Source organism: Carica papaya, chromosome 9 (genome assembly GCF_054855325.1).
Source record: "Carica papaya isolate Zhongbai chromosome 9, ASM5485532v1, whole genome shotgun sequence".
Classification (NCBI taxonomy): domain Eukaryota; kingdom Viridiplantae; phylum Streptophyta; class Magnoliopsida; order Brassicales; family Caricaceae; genus Carica; species Carica papaya.
The window spans coordinates 1,447,265-1,462,819 of NC_142317.1; the positions used below are offsets into that span (position 1 = coordinate 1,447,265).

At 38.8% G+C, this 15,555-nt stretch overlaps 1 protein-coding gene and 1 non-coding gene across 3 annotated transcripts; one reads left to right on the forward strand and one right to left on the reverse strand.

Moving 5' to 3' along the window:
- LOC110823553 (uncharacterized) lies at positions 1-14,442 on the reverse strand. Of its 2 annotated transcripts, none has more exons than XM_088211547.1 (15): positions 11,201-14,442; positions 10,825-10,955; positions 10,462-10,552; positions 10,242-10,374; positions 10,081-10,144; positions 9,834-10,003; positions 9,225-9,721; positions 8,547-8,873; positions 4,930-5,970; positions 4,774-4,846; positions 4,599-4,684; positions 3,643-3,762; positions 3,139-3,209; positions 829-1,152; positions 1-418 (listed from the first exon to the last, which is right to left on the reverse strand). In XM_088211547.1, the coding sequence occupies exons 1-15, from the start codon at positions 13,949-13,951 to the stop codon at positions 310-312; spliced, it is 5,988 nt and encodes a 1,995-aa protein (XP_088067673.1). In that variant the 5' UTR covers positions 13,952-14,442; the 3' UTR covers positions 1-309. The 2 variants fall into 2 exon arrangements, with proteins under 2 accessions (XP_088067673.1, XP_021909643.2); XM_022053951.2 differs by having other exon boundaries at positions 10,453-10,552; positions 11,201-14,441.
- Positions 14,443-15,393: 951 nt separating this feature from the next.
- On the forward strand, positions 15,394-15,465 carry TRNAQ-CUG (transfer RNA glutamine (anticodon CUG)). Its single transcript has one exon. It is a non-coding gene; the product is annotated as a tRNA-Gln (tRNA).
- Positions 15,466-15,555: the final 90 nt, after the last annotated feature.

Sequence of the window (15,555 nt, forward strand, 5' to 3'; positions counted from 1 at the left end):
TGATCATAGAAATGGCAGTATGAAATTAAGAGCCTTTATCATCAACTAGTCAATAGTGGCTACCAGGCACTCCTGCTTTATAGACCTTAATAAACAAGATTTCCTCATCTAAGAAGATTACCAAGGAACCAATTCATAATCTAACAAACAGCTAGGAAAATCTCTAATTAGTCATCAAACAGAACCTAATAACACATATTTACAGCAACTAACTTCTACCAGGATTTGGCTATTTACACCTGAGAATAATCAGTAGCAATGGCTGCTTTCTGGCTTTCCTCGTCTCCTCTCGATGAACGCTGAGAATATTCAGTTGCAGTAGTTGCTTACAAACCGGCCTTCCTCGTCTTGTTTGGATGAGCAACGAGAATCTTCAGTTGCATTGGCTGCTCCCACGGCCATCTCATATCCTTTCCGCCTGAGAAATATTGGAAGCCCATATATCACATGGAAAAATAATAACAATGTTCCAGTATTTGTTCAAAAAAGAGCTTTTTGCCACCATAACAAGGCTTGTATCTTGGTCTGGTGGTTCGACCAGACCAGCTTTTTATGTTCGTGAAGTTTGATTGGTGTCTGAAAGCTCTAAAACCTACCGGGTTGTTGGAGGTTGGATTCATTACCAAGTCCTCTGTTTTTCTAAGAACGAGAAAAGTATTTTGTATATTAAAGCAAAAATAAACGATTTTATTTAAAAATATTATATATTAACCTCCCAGCAAATATACATTCCTTAATTATGCTTGAGCAAATGATATTTGCTATACTCTTTTCGACATCTTCATTCATCAAATATTTGTAGAACCAAAAGAATTTACGATTTCTTACCAAATAGTATGCCTGTTGTTATTCATCCAGACCTTAAGAATCGGCTTTTTAACTCCAATCTCAGCACAAAACTGATCCACGGCAGCTTCATTGTGATTATTGACCTTCCCCCTAATTTGCTCAGCAAACATGAGCATCTTTTCTTTCTGCTCTTGTGTAAACTTTGTCCGGAACCTCTTTGTCAATCCACTGCCATCATTGGTCAGGTTAGAAACAGATTTATCCTCCTTGTTGTAGACCCTGCCACCTGACTCCTCAAGGAAAGGTAAGGGCCTGTGTGGAGGCTGTGGTGTCTGATCCACGAGGCTGGTGGGACGTGGCACCCTGTAGTAAAGGCCAGAATTTTTGGTGATTTTTTCTGTTAATACATGTATAATCATATAAGACATGTAAACAACATATATAGTGCATACTAGATTGCAGCAAACCAAATTTAATAAATTCCATACCAGCCCTAAAATATTTCGGACTTAAAACTTTTGCCCAAGCCTAGCCAACTGTCTGACCATATGTGCTCAAGCCTCAGAAGGGTGGTCTGGGAGTGAAATCGTAAGTTGAGTTTAATTTGGCTCTGCTGGTAAAATGACTCTGGAGGTTATAAAGAAAATGAAGAGTTATTCGAGGAAGGTAGTGGCTGCAAAGTTTGGACTGCAGGCACATGATTGGTGTGCTAGTCTGATGGGGTTGTGTTGAGGAAGAAGATTAACAAGAGCAAGAATTATTCCTAAAATGTTTCAGGTGGTGTATTGGGTCGGGGCAAAGTGTGAGTTTTCTGAGGGATAAGTGGTTGGAAGGGGGGGCCCTGTGTATGTAGTTTCCGGCGATATATGATTTAGCCATGTACAAAGATGTCTTTGTGAAAAATCTGTACCTCGGGCATGGTTCTTGGACTACTGACCCAATGAGAAACCTTAATGAGTGAGAATTTGATGAATATCTGAGACTTCTCAATACCCTTTCAAAAGTGGCAATTTCTGAGGGGAAGGAGGGTGACCCTTTCCTGAGATTAAATTCGAGAGGATGCTCCTCAATCAAGTCTTGCTACGTTTTTTCTGACCAAGAGGGAGCGCTTGAATGAGAAAATCCCTTAGAGGATGTGGTGGAAGGTAAAGGGGAGTGGCTTTTTCTGTTTAAGCGACAGTCTTGGAGTGCATCCGCACCTTAGATAAATCGATTAGAAGAGGTAAAATTCTGGTTAACGGTTGATACCTGTGCAAGAGTTGGGCAAAATTGAGCAATCACATCATACTATGGTGTACCTTTGCTCAATGCCTTTGGTCCTTTGACATACAGCTTGCTGGGCTTGAGCTGGGTGGTAGGAAGCACTGTGAGCAAGGAATCTGGGCTTGGAAAGGCATTCAGATTGATAAGCAGTCTGTTACGCTCCTCTGGCACCTTTTGGGTCATTTGGAAAGAAAGGAATAGGTAGGATTTTGTGAGTACAGTTTCTAATTTCAATAGATTTAGAGGTTTATGGTTTTAGGCCCTGAGTTTTTCTTTATCAAAGGTCAGCCACTTTACTCTAGCGAGGATTTAAGAGATCTTATAGATGTTTTGCCAAACCTGTAAATGTTTCATACATGGATTGCAACCCCTTGGTTCATTTAAAGATACACCCTTTCTTCAGAAAAAATTGCTTGAGCCCACAAAATTACAAGCCAAACTCATGGTTTTGGACACTAATGGGGTAATGGATAGTTTTACACCTCTCCATTGGTAATTTCAAGAGTTTGCACCTGGGAAGTGTTTTTCTAGACATTATCTATATGCCAAAACTTTTACAAGCATGACATGGAAAACAAATTTTGGGTGACAATAATGATGAATGATGACTAGTATGAGCACAATCACTGGATCAGTATCAGCTGAGCTGATGGTTGACACTGTCAGAGTTCCTTGTCAAAAAGTTTTCTTAAGCTCATATTTCTGGTCATCACAGGTCAACAGAACACAGCAGTACCCAAATTTTTCTATCCTTCTGTACATCCTCTTTCCCTTTACTGATAAGGCGGTGTGTACCTCGAAATCCATTAGCTGTACTGGTGTTTTCCATATGGTTTTATTAACAGGAAGCTTCTAAATAGCTCATATCTAACTTTTTTCTGCCAGCAGGACTAAAGGTAGAAACACTAGCATCCTATCACATTGATTCCTACTGTGCGCTGGTGTATGTGTATATATGTATAAGTACGCAGAGCACTGTTGTCAAGAGGTATACATCTGGGTCTGTAACTTGGTTTCATATGTTCAAACCCCTGAGAAAAACAAGAAAACTATAGGTGACAGTAAAGTCAGAAAAATCGGGCTTACTCATGTTTCATAATCAGATTTTTGGCTTCGGCGACGGCAGAACTTACAGCATATAGTGCCATTTTCTTCACCTATAAACAGAGAATGCATTGTAAGTGACATTTATAAAGAATATTGTATGATCATTCACACAATAGTACCTCATGTGTACCAGCAGAATGATAACTAGTGTTTCTTTCAGGAGAAAAAATTTAATAAAACGTTTTGAGAGCTGTTACGACGTATTATAACCAGCTAGAGATCCTCTTAGGTAACCTAGTATATCTACATACATGGAACTGTGTGCTAGGTGTTATAAAAAAAAGTTCAAGGACATGTTTCTTTTCTGGATGAGAATCTAAAATATCATCCCATACACTTCAGGCGTAAACATATAAAATGAGAAACCATTCAAACATTAGAATTTATTGTTTTGGGTGCATCATATTTGATCAGGAAAGTAAGAGGCACTCAAAAAAGAAAGAATCAGCAGTCAGAGCAGGGGTTGCAAGAATGAGTCAATACCTCTAGTTTATCTTCCTTAGCTCTATGGTATCTAGGAAGCAAACGAAATTCCTCTGTCAACCGGATGCATTCTTCGACATTGTCAGGAGATACAAAATCAAGGGCCACTTTAATGCATGACTGGAGAAGAAAATGTGATAATGTTAGACAAGGTGTAACGTATTAATCAAGATTTTTGAAAACAAAAACTAGCTATTGCACAAACAAGTCAATGATAGTCTAGTTTCTTATTCTTGGTTGAATATTTACTTTATCTACAAAGCTAGACTATTTAAATTTGAAGTTTTACAAACAATAAGAAGAAGGTTAGATTCATACAATTCATCACCAAGGTTGAACTGAGATTTCCAAAAGAGCAATCCTTAAGATGAGATCGTGAACGAGTGTTGTGATGATCACTAGATTCTAACATTTATCAAAACCAATGTTCATTTCATTTGTAAGTAGCACCTTGACTCCTATTAGTACAGGGATATCATGTTAATGTTAAGTAACTGTATTGGAGGCAGAAATCTAGAGTTCGAAACTTGACTGCTGCCACATTTTTATTAATTAATGTAGCAGTCTTAGCATGAGCTTCTACTTGATCCACAACCTAGCGGGTTTGCAAGGAAGAAGTGTGTCAATGTATGAATAATTTTTTGAAATAGTGTTAATGTATGAATAAAGTACTGGAAATTTGGCATAACTCTATTATTTAACCATCAAACTTGTCAGAAACTTGACAATCTCTTTCCTGTTGCTTCTTATGAGAATATAACATGTTCTTTTTACTGGTATTGGTCATATACGGACTAAAAGGAACTTCTTATCCTAATCGAAAAAATTAACAAGTGACACCAGGTTTTATACAGGATTAGGAAAGCAACAACCACATCAGTAGTGAAGGTATTGGACGAAATAATAAAAGATACCCAACCCACAATAAAAGCTTACTTGATGCATAAAATTTTCACCTGTCTATTTCTCACTTGATGAGGACATCCTGCAGGAATGAATACAGCCTCCCCAAGGCGTTGTTCAAATGTCCAAGGTTCAACATCTGAAAACATTAAAGCATCTTAAGTTATACATTAATATAAACAATTTTTCTCTGATGGAAATGCTTACTGAAGGTAACTAATTCCTTACCAAACTCCTCCTTCAGCTGCTTCTTATGTCTCTCGTTTAGATAAAGGGTCTGATCGTGAATAGGATGATAAACCTAAAGCAAGCACAAAACTAGACTTAAAATGATTAAACTCTAAATCAAATTAGCAGATTCATTTCCCAGGTAAAGATACGCACAACATTCACCGGAAGATTACTATTATGATGGAACTCGCTTTGGTGCTTCAATAAAAACTCAATCAGCTTGGGTACATCCTGCCTACGAAAAATATCCCAAACAGCACCACCATATGCCACATCTGAATTCTCCCTCCCCTGAATAAATTCCTTACCTTCATTCGTATCTAGCTTGACTGGCCCTAAATCACTTACTCCATATACATCTTTGCGTCTGCGACAGCGAAGTTTCATCCGAACAGGATGGTTGGTGTGCGCAGCAATATGATTATCGAAATTATTCATCCCTCCATCTAGACCTTCAATGGATTTCTCAGCCATATTAATGCTCAAACTTTTTAAGGAGGTACATGGCAGACCACAAGTAATCCCGTATGACTCTGTAACATCCAATTCCTTGGATTTAATTTGTTGTCCATCCAATTTCTCTTCCTCTAGCTGTACCTCAGTGAGCTTGGACACATCATGCTTACAAAAAGTATCCCAAACAGCACCACCAGATGCGACATCTGAATTGTCTTTCTCTAGAATAGATTCCATCTTTTCATTTGCATCTAGCTTGACTGACCCTATATTACTAACTCCATACTTATCTTTCTGTTCGTTACTACGAAGTTCCATTTTAGCATGATGCTTAATGGCAGTAGTAATGTGACTACCAAAACTCTCCATATCTCTATCTACTTCTCCAATATATTGTTGGTCATTATTAATGGTCGAACTTTCTAAGGAAGAAGAACATGGCAGACCACAGGTAATCTCATACGACTTCGGAATTCCCAATTCCTTGGATTTAGTTGGTTGTTCATCCAATTTCTTTTCCTCTCTCTGTTTATTTGATTTTCCAGAGTATTTGAAGTCCCTTCGTTTAACTTTATAAGCTCTTTTTCCTCGCTTCCTTCTGACTCTACCCAATGCCCTTCTTTTCCCAACAGAATGCTCACCCAAATCTCCAGCTTCATACTTTTTCTTTAATCTGTTTATAATTCTACGTTGCCATCGAGGAATCTTCACTTGGGTCATATGAGTCAGGACATTGACCTAAAAAGAAAAAGAAGAAATAGAAAAAAGAAATTGAGAGAAAGAATTTAAGAAGTTAGGAAAATACATCTCTATATCACATAATATAAGGAAGAAAGATTTTGAAAGATATAATGACAACAAGAGAAATTTAGAAAATATATTTTGTGTTCAGAAGATACATAATTGAAACATCAGGCAATCAGAAATGGACAAATGTTAGGTCAAAAGATGGGTATATGCCAGTGATTTCAATGATAATCTTGAATAAGAGCCAATAAAAATCAGCTCTATGTACTTCATGTGGTAACCTATTGTGCTCTTTAATCCTTTACATTCAAAAGCTGGCATAAGAATCTGGGAACAAAGTAGGACCTACTCTCTGAAATGAAAACTAAAATGCAAAGGAATAATTAACAACTGATGCGGATTTTTTTGTGGGAAGAAATATGGGTCAGCTATGGCAATTGATCATGGATCTAATAGAAGCTACTTTGACACAAAATTGTGTTTCGTTCTCTCATTAATATAAAGCAATATGTTCAATCTTAATCATAAAAAGAGACAAATCGTAAAGGAGAAACTTTTAATTTCTTAGGAAGTAGGAGAAGCTGCCCAAAACAGAAACCACAACAATCCAACTTCAAATTAAACTTTAGAACACCTGCCCTGTAGTTCGTCATCTGTGGTGTTGGTTTACAAAAGGCTGGGTATTAGCTGGGTTTGTTTGGGGTCTATTAAAGAAGAGATTTGGGCTTGGAAGCATCTCAGCAACTATTGTATCCTTGCTGACTTGATTTCCATTCCAATTATGTGGACTGAGTGGAAAGTTAGGAACAGTAGGGCCTTTGAGGGTCTCGATGAAACTAATGATTTTGATGTACTGAAGAATAGATGGCCTAGTACCCTTAATTTTTTGCTTACGGGCCATCCTCCGGTTTATTTTGAGACTTATAGGAAGATTACTGGAATGGAGGACTAAGCTGTAAATAATTGTACATGTTCTTTTGCACCCCTGGTGCTCATACTAATACTACTATTCTACTTTTCATTTTAAAAAAAACTTTAGAACACCTCAACCTTATCCATCACGTGATCTGCATTTAATTGTTCTAGTGGCTATAAACAAATGGTTCTTACTTAATTTGCGGAATAATTCAACAAAATGTTTCCTTTAACATGTTCTGCAACATAAGCTGGAAATCAAAAAAAAATCAAGAAGTATGCTATGCTCCCAATTAATATATGGGGTCCTTGGGATTTACTCCCAATTAAATATACTTGACACTTCTGGGCCTAAAGTTTCCAATTCCCTATGCCGTGTCCTTGAGTCTCACTGCCATTTAATAATCATAAATTCTACATAAGCATCTGCAACACATGTGCTTCATGATACATAAATTTGGCTTCCAGTAACTCCCTTTGGAAGGTTAAAGTTCCTTAAAGACGATAGGCTTCATTTGGGTTGCAGTACTAGACAGAACTAAATCACATGATTCTTTATAGATGCAAGAAGGAAGTCAAACCACCTCACCAGATATTTCTGCAACCTGTTGGTGGAGTTCCATAAGAAATATAACTTGTTCTTCCATTGTGAGAGCATGGTGGTTACGGTGTTACGTAGTAACTTTCTCTTCTACATACAGGTTTGTCCTTCAAATTTGGAGGTTTTCCTTTCCATTTATATGAGGTGCGGGATGAGAAAAGGAGCTTAAGATTTTGCTGCATGCTATTTCCCTTATTATTCAGCTCTAAGGTTGGAGCATAATGATAAGATGCTCAGTCAATCCATTTAACCTCCTTACTTTATTTGGGTTTATGGTGCTCGTATACTCCTTGTGGCTAAAGCACATGGATGAGCCATAAATGGCGGGAAAACAATGTCAAGTTAATTAAATTAGGGCTTTTGAATGAGGAATAAAGAATCTTTTTCTGCAGTTTCCGTCTGTGATTAGCAGAGCCATTGTGTACAACATGAAAAAGTTGTTATGCAAGGCCTGGTAGTACAATGATTGTACCAGCCAGCTAGCACCAGCTACTATATAATCCTGAACCCTGTACCAGGATACCTACTGAAATGTAAGTATTATTCAGTCATCTTTCTCTCCAAATTCTCTGCTCTTTCCTAGTTCCCTTCTATTCTCTTCTTCCTCTTAACCCTCACTTTCTACCTACTGTTTTCCTTCCCCAAAAAGCCACTGTTATGAGGTCAGCTGAGTTACACATGAGCCAGTGCCCTGGCAGGATGCTTTAAGAATATGCCTATTTCTAGTTTGCAAAGGAATTGAGAAGCCCGTCCAGAGTGATACTTCCTCTAGTTTCCTTTGGATCTGTACCCAGTTTCTTTTCTCCTCAGGAGGATACATCATCCTCAAGCTTTGTATTCTATTTCTCTTCTTATTAAGAAAAATATGATAGCAGTAAAATTAAATGCACTTAGAAACATGTTTTACATGCGGTGGATAAATGCAACCTACTCAGAGCAAAAGGAGTGACCTAAACCTTGCAGAGACCGATGAAAGAAAATAATGCCTTGTTTCTTTCTAATAAGAAAAACTTAAAATCTAAAATCAAGCACTTATATCAACACTCCATACCGCATCAGAAATATCACAGTGCAGTTTTGTTACTGAATCACCTCTACCAAGCTCTTCTGTAGATCCATATGCGATGTACGTTTTAGGACCCAAATCTGGCTTCAGAACTTCAGGAAGCTTAGTTGCAAGATTCAGAAGGCCAGATTTTGGATGTGTATAATCCTTATAAGGAAGCATTGCAACAAATTCAGCACAATGTCTTGGCAAGCACTCTCCAAATGAATTAGATGGAGGCCAATCCTTCAGCTTCAACATCTCAGGCCAACCATTTTTGTACCAACGTCCCTCTATGTAACCCTTGAAGAATCGAAAAATATTGATTTCCACCTGCAGCACGAACAGGTTAAGCATGCTTGATTCACAGTTTAGTATTATGAGATATGAAAAATATAATCCAACTTCCTGCCAGTCTCTAATAACTGTATTCTTCTTGTAGTCTACTGATCAATTTGACATCCTCTGAAGTAAGAACTAGAGGACACAGAGATGTTGTTTTAATCAGCACATCCAGGAATATAGACTAGAAACTAGATCTTAAACTTCCAAATTACCAGTTTTGAACATAAAAATGTAGAAAGCATATCTAGAGCTCAAGAAACTAGTTGTGCACCATAACAAAGGGCAAGATTTCAATTGTTTTAGGATGAAATTCAGATTAAGACACAAAAGAGCACATACCTCACACCAATCCCAGCAATCTATGGCCTTAAACTTCTGTGCTTCTTCTTTCATTACCTTTCTTGCACCTCTGAAAGCCCTCCACATGACCATTGGGTCCCAACTAAGACCAGAAGCATTTTCGAGTACATTTCTAACTATGACAGGTTCCCCTCTCATCCAATGCATTTGAAAATGTTGGATATCCTTGCCTTCCAATTGAGTAGCATCCGGACAGTATAGAAAGTTATCATGACAGTTCTCTCTATAAGCTGCCCGTCTTGCACCAAAATCCTTTATTTCACTTCCTGCAGAACTGATAGAATCGCACAAAGGGCATCTTTCAGAAAAATCCAGCTTTGGTGAGTGATAATTGATAGTAAGTTCCTCTGCACTCTTAATCAGTCCATCAACCCAATAAGCATGAAAGATGCGTCTCAATGCGAGCTTCTCACTGCCACAACCTCCCCATTCTTTTGGAGGACAAAGAATGCTACCATCAGAATCTGAACACCAATCTGAAAAAGTACATAACAAGTCACCTGCATCATTTTCTAGAAGAACAAGTTGCCTCTCCCAATCACAGCTTCCATAGACAGTTGGCAGGGATCAGCTTATGTACATCCATACCTTGACTATATGCACTTTCAGCACGTTGTTGGTGAGAAGATTCTGCCTCATCACGTCCAGGATTAAGTCCTTTTCTTATCTCCCAACAGCAAGTGAGACAGAGATCATAAGAACAATTAGGATTTGTGCAGCTTCTATGGAAATTGACAATGGATGTTTTGCAATTGTCGCTGTCAAATGAGGATATTTTCAGTCAATTTTCTTACCAATGACAAATAACCCAACATCAAGGAGCTCAAAATGATACCAATACACTCTATCATCATCATCTAGCACAGATACGAGTATATCCTCTTCTCTCATCTGGACACCTATGAAAAAAGAAGAAAAACAGAAATCTGAAGTCAAAACCATTTGGCAAAGAAAGAAACTAAAACTTCTGACCAAAAAATTTAAGTTTTACAATACCACGTATGTTTTCTTCAACTGCTAATTCAGAGTTCTGCTCCTGCTGAATGTGCCGAAGGATAGGCAGCGTTTTGTGTAAGAGATGAATCAGCTTTCGTAACTGGACGTTTGTATCAACCTCTTCGTCCCCAGCCTGTCATAGCATTGGGATGAACAAGGCATGCTTACAAAGTTTTCACAAAAAATGAGTAAAGAGAAAGAGAATGCAAACCAGCACAACCACATCTTCCTTCAGGCATACTCTGCAATTGCAATTGCCCCGACAAAACGGGCAAGCAACCTCTATTTCCTCTCTTGTTTTCTCAGGGTACCTAATTCATTTTCCTTCAAGAAACAATTAGGACCAGTAGATGAAACCCAAATCAAATTTAGCAAAATGGAAACGGAAAAGGGATATTAACAAAAACATTAATTAGAAGTTCCTTTACTAACTAGATCAAACTCAACTTCCATTTTCTAAGTTCTGTGAATTGAATGGGATGCTACAATAATAAGAAACTGGTAGTGTATCAATGATCAAATAAATGCATTGAATTAATGGGGTTTCAGTATTTTATCTGAGCTTTTGACGATATATTATTACCATTTGGCAAGGCACTTGTAGCAATAGCGTTTCTTTTGGCAACTGGAGCAAATCACAACACCACTTTGATCAGTCCTCAAACACTGGTGGCACATCAAACCGCTTTGCTTCTTTTCCCAGCTGCTAAAATCCTAATAAGAAACCCACTCAAGCACTATAATATACTATCATAATCAATAGACATTCACAATTAGCAGTTCAAAGTACATGCATCTATTACTTCTTTTCTTCCCTTTAGAAGAACGGCTGAGGTTGTAAGGAAGATTTAACCAGAATAAAGAGAATGCAATAATGTTCTTTTATAGTTCAGCTGTCAATAATTTAAGTTTAACAAGCTTGTCAAAAAAACAAGAGTGAGGATTTTGCACAAACTCACAGAAAATCCTGAATTTTCTGATTCCTTGATGGACTTCTTTGGCCTTCCCCTACCTCTCTTCTGATGATTACCAAAATCAGCAGCAGTCTTGTCTTCCATATTGCCCCTAAGACCCCCATTTTGTCCCAAATGTTCTCCTCCTTTCTGTTCTATCTTAGTGTGGTGGATAGGAATTGCATTCTTCTGTACCAAAATCTTCTCTAAAGCCTGACCAATAAGAACTGTCCGCTGGTTCCTTGAAAATCTTGGTTGGCCCTGCTCATGCTTCTGCCTGCTTTGCTGCTCATCATTGCCCAATACTTCCCTATTTTTTTGGCTTTCCCCTTCTCGTCTATCCCCAGTTAACAACTTATCACATGAATGTGAGATGTCTTGTTTATCCTTTGACCAGAAATTTCCAGTTCCACCTTCATTATCACCTCCAGTTGGCTGATCATTCTCCCTTCTACCATCATTGGCACCAGGAGATCCTGTAGGTGTTTCATTATCTTCCTTACTTCCAAGATAATTCCTCTCATTCTCTAAATCCCCAAGCCTAAGAATCTTATCACCACAATGACTGCCAGGAAGCCACCAATTTGCATCACCAATCCTATTTTCACTAACACCATGTATTTTCCTTATGTTTTTCGAGCCCTTTGGCCTACCAGGCCTCCTCTTTGGCAACTTGTAGTCATTTCCCTCCCCACTAACACAGGATGTCTCCCTTGGCACTCCCTTATTTTCATCACCTACATGAGCAGCACCCTCATCCTTATATGCCATGTTCCCAATAGTATTATCAGAGCCATAGCTTACACACAAGGTTACACCATTAAATACTTGATCTGCAAGAGTTGTTTTCTTCTTTGGTCGGCCACGCTTACGTTTTGGCTGGACATTCTCATATCCCTCTCCACTAGTACAACAAGACTCACAAGGCATTCTTTTGCTTTCCTGGCCCATAAGAACGCTGCCCTCATTATCCGGACCCATATACCTCATAGTATTTTCCTCACAAGCATCATCACCACCAATTCTTCCACCAGCATTTTCTTGATTACCACCAACAAGATCTCTCTCTGCCTTATTTGCACTTTTTGGCCGGCCATGCCTACCCTTGGGGTTAAGGCTCCCCAAGGCAATGCCACTAGCACCTGAGGCTTCAGGAAACATACCATTGTCTGCTTGACTAACAAGAGGAGCACTCTTCTGACTGTTTGAACTGGTCAAATAAACATTCCCATCACCACCACCAACACAACCAGCACCTTCGACTTCACTAACATTCTTATTTTCTTCACCATAAAGATTTTTTCTCTTATTTTTAGAACCCTTTGGCCGACCTCGCTTCCCCTTTGTTATCACAATCCTACTTCCTTCTCCACTACCTTCAGTCACTCCAGGCAGTCCATTGTCATCCTGCCCTAAAATTATAGTCCCTTCATTACCTAAACCTTCTGACATAAAAGTTTTATTCCAAGTACCATCAATACATGCAAATTTCCCATTCTCATTCTTTGAAGATTTTGATAAGCATTCCTCACCCTCCTCGTAGATATGAACATTGAACAGATTTTCTACACCAGTCACCAGCAAAGGGTCAGCCTTTTCATCCTCAACGCCCGCATACACACTCACCATTCCCTGATTCTCTTCAGCAGCATGACTTTTCTTTTTATTCTTGGATCCCTTTGGCCGACCTCGCTTTCGCTTTGCCAATGGAGTCTCATTTCCTGTTCCTCCACCACTTCCAGAGACCTGACCAAGCATTTCCTTAACTTCTTCTCCACTCAGAAAAACATCTCCCCCGTTCTGCAAACCCAAGGGGACAACACCATGATCCAAATTGTGACCGGGATTAACTATTTTAGTGGGCGTTTCTGGATATACACCTGCAAGATTTCTGTTCTTCTTGCAGTTTGAATCGGTTGGCCGGCCTCGTTTAGTGTTTTTTGATCCCTTTGGCCTACCAGGCTTACATTTGACATCTACATTCTCACCACAATCTCCGTTTTCAATACATCCCCCTTGATTTCCTTCACTAGCAAAAGTTTCAGCACCGTCTCCTCCAGCAATTTCACCAAACAAGCTCTTGATTCCTTTACTATCAAGACTAGCACAGTCAGCTTCACCGCACCAACACTGAATTCCTTCACCAATATTCACATCATTAAACTCACCAAACAAGCCTTGGACTGGAACTGGCACCCCTTTACTCTCATTTGCACCGCTAACTTCACCAAATAAGCTTTCAATCAGCTCTTCATCACCAATCATAACGCCATTTCCACATGCAACCTCACAAGACCCGCCAACTTGAAGAATCCCTTGACGCGCAAGAACACCTGCACTGCCTTCTTCAACAAACCATGGTTCTGAACCTTTGCCTTCAAGAACCCCAACACGACTCGCACCATTATCTTCGCTACACCCACATTGAGCCCAGCAAGGAGCTTCACTAGACCCACCGACTTCAACCCGACGCCCACGATCTTCACCGCCATTATTGCCCCAAAGCTGCAAATTCTGACCCCCATCTACACTACTCCCGTCGCCGAACCAATTTGTATCGTCAAGCCAGCCTTGAATTCCTCCACGATCTCCAAAACCCAACACCCCATTTGCAGCAACGCCATCGTCTCGACCGCAGTCCTTCCCGGCCACCGTTGCCGCCGAAATCCCTCCACAACCCGGTTGCGTTCTCTTCCTTTTCTGCCGACCCACTTCATCCCCGTCCCTCTCTTCTCCTCCTCCCGCTTTCTTCTCCATTTGCTCTCCGCTCCTTTGTAGGATTTGCAGTCTCTCTCTCACAGTTAACTTTTTTCCGCTCAAACCCTCTGGCAGTACTCCACCCGCAACCTGCCGAACCCGTCCACTCGTACTTTTTGTTACTGAGTAGCACGTGAGAGTGGTCCACTATCGTCCTCCTCCATTACCTCGAGAGATTAGATACACAAAGAATGGACCCAGTAACCCAACTTTTTTCTCTTTTGAACAGGACTCCTAATAGAAGAGTAAATGAGAATTATCAAGGGTTCGAGCTAAAACCCTTAATGAACCCAAAAAAATAAAAAAAAGCAAAGAACTTTTCGAAGTTCATAATCATGATGACTCATAACAACGCAGTTAATGCTCTGCTGTCGCAGTTTTCAAGACGGGTTTTTTTTCTTTGGAAGAGAGAAAAGGGGACACAGTAGTGTGGCATGATAAAGTTGGAAGGCATTTATGTCCTGTGATGCGGGTGGGGCAGTGATTTAGGCAAGGAGGGGGGGGTTAGGACAGCAGAGTTGGGATCCAAGTGATTTTTTGATTTGGTTTTGTTTAACAAAATTTTAGGTGCGATTATTGAAAAAACACTTGCCTCGTTTATGCCAACCGGAAGACTCATCAAACCCAAACAAAATTTTAGGACCAAAATGCCCTAAAGATGTTCTTGGTGTGGGCTACGTGTAGGAAGTCCAATATGGTAATCTAACTTCAAATAAAACTATATAATCTTTGTAGTTAAAATTTTAGTATTTTCAAAATATAATCAATTTTGTAACAAGTAAACAATACAATCAATTACACAAATTAAACAAAATTGCATTTTGATAAGGAAAATTGAAAACTATATAATATAATTGATATGATTTGATCTCGATACTATAAATTTTTTATTTATTCTCATTCGATCATAATAAAAAAAAAAGTTAATACAAAAACTCGAAATCGTTAAATTTTAAAATAATCAAAGTTTGAACTGATAATTTCTATTATAGTAAAGTAATATTTTACTGTTAAGTTATACATGTTTTTGTTTTAAAAAAAACCCAATGTTACTATTATTAAATAACTCGAACTCAAATTTAGTAAAATGATGAATCATTATTGAAAAAAAAAAAATTTACTTATTCTCGTTCAATTAGTTAGATCGTAGGTATGATAGATTTAGTTAATGGACGAAGAATCTTGTTTAAATTTAGGATGGTCCGACTAAGCTAAGAAAAATAACAAGAAGAAGCATAGGACTCTTTCATCCATGCTCCAATTAGGTGGAGGGAATCTTCCATTGCTTTTGTGAAGAGAAAGAAATGAAGTGCAGAGCGGATAGACTTCTCTTGGGTTGAAAAGTCAGAAATACTGTTACAAAGTTATCCATGACTGTCTTTCTAGTACAATAAACACTGAAAGAGTTTATGGAAGAGAACCTTGCGCCAATACACAAGAATGGTTCCATGGTCTAGTGGTCAGGACATTGGACTCTGAATCCAGTAACCCGAGTTCAAATCTCGGTGGAACCTACATTTTTAAAAACTGTTTTCTGGGAAAAAACCATTTTGTCTTCTTTCATCTTTTTTGTTTCATCCAAGGCTATAATGACCTTCAAAAAG